At 39.5% G+C, this 8,610-nt stretch overlaps 1 protein-coding gene across 1 annotated transcript; it reads right to left on the bottom strand.

Moving 5' to 3' along the window:
• Positions 1-3,987: 3,987 nt before the first annotated feature.
• Positions 3,988-8,539, bottom strand: LOC140940508 (uncharacterized). The gene is made up of 3 exons (XM_073389492.1): positions 8,318-8,539; positions 4,632-4,721; positions 3,988-4,063 (listed from the first exon to the last, which is right to left on the bottom strand). Exons 1-3 carry the CDS (start codon positions 8,524-8,526, stop codon positions 3,997-3,999), a joined length of 366 nt encoding a protein of 121 aa, XP_073245593.1. The 5' UTR covers positions 8,527-8,539; the 3' UTR covers positions 3,988-3,996.
• Positions 8,540-8,610: the final 71 nt, after the last annotated feature.

Here is an 8,610-nt window from a genome sequence, read left to right as displayed (position 1 = left end):
GTTCCTTGTTGCCTTGAAGCTTTGTTCTCTGTTAACTTGTTGCTCTGTTTCCTTGTTTCCTAGTTACTCTGTTTCCTTGTTACCTTGTTACTCTGTTACCTTGTTACCTTGTTACCTTGTTACTCTGTCACCTTGTAACCTTGTTACTCTGTTACCTTGTTACCTTGTTACCTTGTTACTTTGTTACCTTGTTACCTTGTTACCATGTTACCTTGTTACCTTGTTACCTTGTTACTCTGTTACCTTGACTCAAAAACGGCTGGTGCCTAAGCACCCTGATAACAGCGTGTAGCAGCAAACTTCATAATCGTCCGCCATCTTTTGATGGTTAGAAAAAGGGCTGGAAACTAGATATTTTGTAAGCTTTATCTTGATTGGACATGTTAAAAAGCAGACTAATACAACGCTTTTAATTGGTGTTTACTTAGAGTCCCGGGAAATCTAAAAACAACGTGCGAATAGCGGCAGATTTGTTCTGATTCATTCATAACTTATGAATGGAGTACGTAGTATTTTTTTTTTATGCACAGTTTATTGGACATTTTTGCTGTTTGTAGTTTTGTTTTCCATTTTTTCTGTATGAATCTAGATTCTGCCGCTTTTTACTAGTTTTCTACTTATCAAAAAAGGTTGTTTTCAATGATTGCATTTAGCTTTCACTTATAAAACTACACGAATCACTTTTTCAGCAGCCGATTATCATCGTTTTCATTTACTTGTTATAGCTTATTACTCACATCGCCATCTTTTATTCGAATTCAATTCAAAACCTTAAAATTCGTTTGTGTAATTAGCTCCTTTGTAGTTTTCATCTTGCTCGATTGAACTAATCGTAAAGCAATTTTTGAATTATTCAGCCGAAGAAAATCCGGCTTGCTGTATTTTTTTCCTAGGGCTTTTAGCATCAAACTGGTCAATTCTTTTATCCTTGTTTGACACTCAGATTATGAATTGTCTAGCAAGACACAAAAACCTTTCGTTATTCTAAAAGAGAGCAGTAAGTGCCATAATATAATTTACCGAGCCAAAAACCATGTTGTAATGATTTTTTTGGTTCGCAATCGATCGCGCGCTTCATCAACACGAACGTGTCCTACTTCAACACACATAGGTTGGATGGTGAAGGAAAATTTTCCTGGAACTTTTAAATCTCAGTGGGAAAAAAATAAAAATGTTATTCACCGGCCTAGCTAACTACGAGAAAACGACTGGAGAACTCCCAAAACGGACCTCCCAGCCGGTGAATAACATAATTATATTTATTTACCATACTTTAAATTTGTATTGCTATTAAAATTTCAACAGTTGGGTTTTTCATTCTGCTAAATTATGATGCCATGTGTGCTAACATTGGCATCTTTGTGAAAGGTTTGAACCCAGGAGCCATTTCAAAAGTAGGCTGAGTTTAATCGTCCTGGTGAATGTAGTCCTGAATAGGACTGTTGTTGTTGACAGTGACTGACGTTTCGACAACCTGTGCGATAGTCATCTTCAGAGTCAAAGTGAGTTGTATCACGTCAGTTGATGGTATTATACTCTGGTTATTGATCTGATTGGTCAATTACGTCGCGATGTTATTGGTCGTCTGTCAGTTAATATACACTTAACGTCAGATCCCGAGGGAAACAGTTAGTTTTGTTTTCCCGAGAGTCCTGATGTTTCCCTCGACTTCGTCTCGGGAAACATCAGGACTCGAGGGAAAACAAAACTAACTGGTTTCCCGAGGGACCTGACATTAAGTGTTTTGTTGTATTTCTACACTTTCACTTCAACAGCAACAAAAGAATAACCGGAGCGAACCAAAACAGTCGACTCGGTACTTATAACAACACAAATTTAATTCTCAAAACCACTGTTTGAATGATTTACAAAGTACCTTCCTTACCTTATCTGCATCATTTTCCTCCACTAGCTACTGTTTTTCTTCTGGGAAATTTTTGGATAACTTTAAAAATCGTTGCTTTTTAGCTTAAGGCTTCGTGTTTGTGTTGTTGTGTTCATTCACGAAAAAGAAAACTGGCAGGACCTGGCAGGACCTGGCAGTATTTTTCCCGCCTTTGTCACGCCACTTTCCACCATGCTTTGATCACGTGCTGTAATGTAGCCCGAGCGGGGTACATTGCTTATTGTATCACGATCGGGATACATTTGATTTTAGTCAAGGCCACGTGACCAAGAATCAACCAATGGCAGTCCCTGTTTAGTTGAGTGAAAGTCTAGGAATATAACAAGCCGTGATGTTATTGGCTATGAAGACTCGTAATCAGTAATTGGTGCGTTTCGATCCGTCTATTGTCACAGTTAAACAGTCGTCTATTGTTAGTCAAATTATCAGTCGTCCTCTCGTAGTTAGTTTTGATTGATTATAGTGCTATTTTTGCAACTTTTAATTAAAGTTTTCTGTTTTACTAAATCGTAGTGCAAATAAAGTAGCACTTTCTAAACACATAACAGAGGCATTCCTTTCCTACTGCATGACAGATAGGAAAAAAACAGTTCATAGTCAGAATACCTTAGAGTTGATAAATTTGTCATTTTTTTCCAATGTTAGCATTTATATTTGAACTCTAATAACTCTTCCACTACTTTTCCAGTTTGCAAAAAGGGATGAAAAAGTAATGCCCCCCTGTATGTATTAAATTTTACATCCAATCCCCCCTCTCTCTTGTTGTCATTTTCTCCTATGCCCCCTCTCTAATTTTCCAACCCCCACCCCTCCAGGTAATTATTGCACAGTCCGTTACTCACTAGAGAAATGCCAAATTTCATCTTGATTTAGATTCTTCCAAAATAACACTTTTGATACCCCAAGATAGGGAACGATTCAAAAAGGAAAAATGGTGTAGTACTCTGCTGACTGTTATACACCCAATACACGGAGGGTAACTCCTAATGGTATCCGCGATTACCCAGCTGTACCGAACTTTTGAATTTTCATAGCATAGTTATGATCGACAGCCATCCTTTTCCAAGATTTGTTCCCATAACATTGTTCAAAAGTGTCTGCTGCCAGGTGTAAGAAACAAGTTTTATTAATTCTTACCTCAAATAACATTTGTTACAAGCTACAAAAAGTTAAGTATGATTTACGTCGTTCAAGTTACATTTAAATCATGTTTTATTGTTGGAAAGGGGGACAAAGTGCGTTAAAGAGCAGCTAGATTCACCAGGTGTTCATTTTTTTCCAATATAGCGACGTCGGTAGGAGCTTCGTCGGCGTGTATAATATCTGCGTCGATAGTAGCTTCGTCGGCGTCGATAGTAGCTTCGTCGGCGTCGATAATAGCTTCGTCGGCGTCGATAGTAGCTTCGTCGGCGTCTGCGGCGGCGCCAATATAAAGCCTTCGGAACTGCTGCTGGCCTGCGTGTTGTCATGGAAACACTGAAAACAAAAGACATTCGTCAGTTATTTACAATGATATGAACATTTTTTCACTTATCAAACAGAATGCGTGCAAGTCAGCGCTACGACGTTTAAATTTGTTGAAATGGTTGTGACTTACACTTGCTAACATATTTCAGTTTTTCAGTAATTTTTTTTAAACAATTGCTATCATGAAGTAAAAGGTCGAATTCCTTGGTCAATCGTTTCCTGCCGGATTAGGTGAAAACTGAAAGGAGTAGAGTCAGCGAGATGCAATTCTTCCTAAACTCAACAGAGTCTAAACAGAGGAAATAGTCACCTAGTAATGCGCAAAAAAAAAAAAAACGGTTAAGAAGTTTGTTCGGTAAAATGCAATGAAACTTGAAAAAGTCGACATTTTCTTTCCTCTATCACTTGGAAAAATTAGAAAATGACTCAAAACGACGGTCAACCTTTCTTTTTTCTGGCAGTGATTATGAACAGCAGCCTGAGTGTGCAGGCTGTACGAAAATATGAAAATAGTTGAAATAATGGTATATCTTTTTTATTATCAATGATGGCGTCAACTAAAGGGAAAAAAATACACCAGAAAAGGTTCGAATCAATCAGTTTTTAATTGCATGGAATATGGTTTACCTTTCAGCATTCTCTAACTCTGCATTGTCGTTTTCATCGTCATCTTGAGAAACAGGGTTTGGACTGAAAGGAGAGGAATAGATTGTTAGTTATAAGGAACAATCAGGACTGTAGCGATTAAAAAATTGGAGCGCGTAAATTGTTGACTAGCACTATCCGTCAATTTCTTTTAAGGAAGTGCTCTGTGGAGGAGACGCATCAAGAAAGAATAAAAGATGGGCGATAAAAGGTCGCCTAACCCTAATTGCGAGTTGATTGACAGTTGCGCTGACAGATTCGCAGTTCATATTGAAAGTTGTAGAAAGTAACTTGTTAACTGACTTCACTATCTGATCCCGAGGTTGGTGGCAATTCATGAGGGAAATATGCCATTTGTACCCGCTCCGCGGGCTTTTGGTTTTGTTAAAAGCTCAGCGAGTGGTCAACTGATTTGATAATTTAGTACCTAAACGACGCTTGGTGAAGAGAAAAGCATGTCTGATGTCATCATGTATTTGGGAAATTATTTCTGAGACAGAGAGATATGTCTGGTCTCAGTGGAGGATTCTCTTCGGCTCACTATGAAAATTAGTCCTTAGTCGAAAAGAAGTAAAAACGCTGTTTGTTGAATGTGTGAAATCATGCAGTTTACCTTTCAGGATCATCCGACTCTTCAGTTTCCGCATCAATTTCCGCATCGTCGTCTTTATCTTCGTCTTCGTCTTCCGTAAAAGCATCTTCACTGAAAATTGACGGAATATAGAGTTCACTTGCTAAAATATCTCAGTTCGATTAAATGTCATGTCAACTTTCGGACTAAGCATAAACCAAGCCATGACTGTCGAGAAGGAAACAACTGAAGAGAAGGCGTTTAGCGTTTGTGCATCAACCGACAAACGGAAAAAGGTTTACAATCACAGAAGCATCGAGATCATCCTCGGAGACCCAGTGGCAGATAGTGGGGGCGAGGGAAAGTCTAAACGGGCGGAAAAATAAGGCACGAAGAAAAGTCTTTACTTTTTTTTTGTGCCATATTTTTCCGCCAGTTTAGACTTTCCCTCGCCCCCACTATCTGCCCCTGGGTCTCCGAGGATGCATCGAGATATGTATCGGAGAAATAAAAGAGTCGAGTGATCAGCTCTCAGAATCAGAGTCGGACTCTTAATGCTGTCATCTAAAATGTATGTATATAGCATTTCAAAGAACAGATTAGAAATATATTTTGAGTTTTCATAATACTGACTCACTCTAGTGTATTGCAAGAAGTAGATTTTATCATTTATACAAGAGGGGGAGGGTCATGATAGTTTAGGCCAAGCTCAAGGGAATGGTTGGCAAATTTCACTCCCACTGCAGGGATCGGTCACCTCGTTTCCGAACCCAAATTTAAAATTCCCACCTCCCCTCCCCCGGCTGCTAATTTCTGACAAGTCCCCAAGTCGTTTGAAAAGAAACAAGAAACGATTTCAACCAGCCACGGGCTTTAACATTTAAACCGCCGCTTTGAGAGCTTTTTAGCTACAGTCGATTGCTGGTTTTGAAAGATATAGCACAACAAGTAAAAGTTATGCCGTTCTGAAGGTACAGTATTTCGAAGCCATTGTAACCTAAATATTTCTTTTCAGCGCCAGATTTATGCAAATTTTGAAAACAACACCATAGGATATCCTATCTAGAAACGTTCAGTTAAACAGTTGGCAGGCTTTTATAAAACCTTGGGATGGATAGGTGCTTCGCGTTTTGGAGTTTTGGGTGCTTCGTTTTCGAGATTTGGGTGCTTCGTTCTTCGGTCTTCGTTTTCGAGTGCTTCGTTTTCGAAACTACCCCTAAACAACATACAGTTTTACATAAAAGATGCAGTTGACTCCTGATGACTCGAACCTCGCGCTAATTCGAACCAAGGTCGATTTACCCTGGATTTCCTTCTCACATTTACTGTAGGTAAGGGTTATCGGCCTCAAGCGAGGGGTTATGTGATTTATTCTCCTCGTGCGTTGCCCGAGAGCGCAGCCCGAGGGCAACGCACAAGGGAATAAATCACTAACCACGAGCTGAAGGCCGATAAACGACTTATTTTTACATTGGCCAGGATTCCTCAAGGGATGCAAAAATACAGTGACGAAAAATGCCTCTATTGTTCATCTTTCTTTTCTTTTTTAACACTCCATGCTGGCACTGGTGGCATTTACAAGTTCCTCGGCTTTTTAACTATGTTAGTTTTTCAAAGTCGCATTTCAAATTAGTTGTTCGCAGTGAATGCAGTGTCGAGCGATTCAGAGTCAGAAATAGAGCCGTTTATTACTCAAACTAAAGCAGCGTCGGGGGCGGTACTGTAATTGAGCTTTCGGAAAACAATTTTGAATATTCATTTGCGGGTGCAGACAACGAGCGAGCAGTTAACAACTTCAATTTTCGCACCGACGATCTTTCGACCGACCTGCATGTTTACAGACAAAGAAAATTCCGGGCGAGGGATCACTACAAGGAAATTCAGTCGAGAAGTCAAGCAAGAATACCACAAACACAAAGAGGTTAACTACATGTCTTCATGGAGTACGCGAGTTTGTGATGACTGGTTAAAGAACGGAACACCTTACCATGACAGCGACACTTTCGTAGAACCGTAGAATACCGTGCAGCATGAAAATTTTGCGGATTCTAATTTTTGCGAATTAATTTTGCGGATTGACCTCGATTCGCTAAAATTAGTTCCCGTACAAAAAAAAAACGCAAAATAAAACGCCGCAAAAATTAACACACTTCAGTCAAATTAAAAACTCTGCTTTTAATGGACTTGTTGTGTATGGTAGGGATAGGCTTTTGTTTTGTTTTGCTGTTGTTCAGTCCCTTTGTGCAGTAAGATATTACAGTGATTACCGTATTATTCTCCATTAAATATGGAAGTAGAGTGAACTTTGACTCAACATACCGTCAAACAAAAGTTGAAAATACCATATTAAGGCTTCTTCCACTTAAATATTCTGCTATTTGAACAGTTCCCACCAGAAATCTCAGTCATCTCGAACCGCAAAAATTTGTTCCCGCAAACTACAAAAAATCGCTAATCCGCAAAATAAAACTCCCGCAAAATTTTCAAGCTACACGGTATAAAGACGCTGTTCAATTTCGGACTGTCGTTCTGGCTGTGGAAATCGATGAACTGGCACAACTAAGAAAATCCGTGAAAATGGCGCAAAAGAAAAGCAACTCAGTTAATTGATTTTAGTAATTATAGCGTCGTGTTTAATATTTCCAATAAACATTTGTTAATTTTTTTTCTTTAAGAAAAGCTAATTGAAATGGGAGGGGATTATGTATTAATATGCAAGGGGGATAGGTCACTTAATCCCCTCGCATTTTAATTAGGTGTTCATTAGCCGCGCTCTTGCCTTTAAACAATCAAAGCCTCACAAAGCTTTTCAGACAGTTGATTCGGGAGTTCGAAAAGAACAAAGGAATCCGAGCTTATGTAAAAATAATGTAAGAACACCGCCGCTAACTCTAAGTAATTTTTGTTTCCCTTCAGATCATTTCTATAAACGCGTGACAATTCGGGAAACGAAATCTTATAATTAAAGCCGCACCGTGATTGCCGTATTGCGGTTATCAAAAGCTTCATATCTTTTTACGGCAACAGGATTAAGGAGTATAAATTATAGATATTGCTCGTGGTTTATGGATACAAACAAACTCTAAACTGTGAACTAACATACCCAGCGAATTCGGCATGTTAGCGAACTCGAATGTCACGCCGGAATTCGAACTCGACAAGTGGCGCCGGAAACCGACGTAAACCGTGACAGGTTTCTCTCGCTGTTTAATCTAAAACCACTTTACAAACAACAAACACGCATGTTACGTAGTACTTTCTCAACATTATGTAAATAGTTCTGAAAAGACTTTCATCCATGTTCCGATCGCTCGGATAACATTCACACGTTTAGAAAATAGATAAAACATATGTGGAACGAACTGACTTTTTTGTGGAACGAGCTGACTATCTTGTGGAACGATCTGACTATTGATTGGAACGATCTGACTTGGAACGATGGAAAGAGATGACCGGATACCGGAGAGTTCCCGAGTTCGATTCCCAGGAGTGACCACAAATCCTTCCTGCTACTTCTTTGCTTTCCATGTACTTTTAAGTAGCTTTAAATACCCGTAAAACGGAGCGCTAATGGAGAGAGGAGGTTAAAAATGAGCGCAACATCGGCCTCAGGTTTGTTAGTCAGGTGACTATTTCGAGCTACCGACATAAAATAAGGTTTCTTTACCTTGACCTCTACTAGTTTTATACTGAAGAACAGGTGCCGTACCGTGGCATGGATTAGTTACCTTTCAGGATCATCCATTTCATCATCACCGTCTTCACTTTCGTCGCCTTCTTTATCAACTTCATCATTATCAACGGTTTCCTCAGGGGCACCTAATTCACCGTTATTTTCCTGGTTCTCAGGTGTTTCTAAAGTTTCCTCCGACGGAACAGTTGTCATCAGAGCGCCAATGAAACAGGCGAGAAGGCCAATCACTACAAAGGACTTCATGGTGGCCTAGAGTTATACTTCAATAGCGAGGACAGCTATGTCCAACTGCGATGGAAAACTTATCTACTGAACTTTGGCAACGGT

This window comes from Porites lutea, chromosome 1 (genome assembly GCF_958299795.1).
Source record: "Porites lutea chromosome 1, jaPorLute2.1, whole genome shotgun sequence".
In the NCBI taxonomy this organism is placed as follows: domain Eukaryota; kingdom Metazoa; phylum Cnidaria; class Anthozoa; order Scleractinia; family Poritidae; genus Porites; species Porites lutea.
The sequence above is the reverse complement of the archived record's forward strand: the minus strand, read 5'-3'. Positions and strand labels throughout refer to the sequence as shown.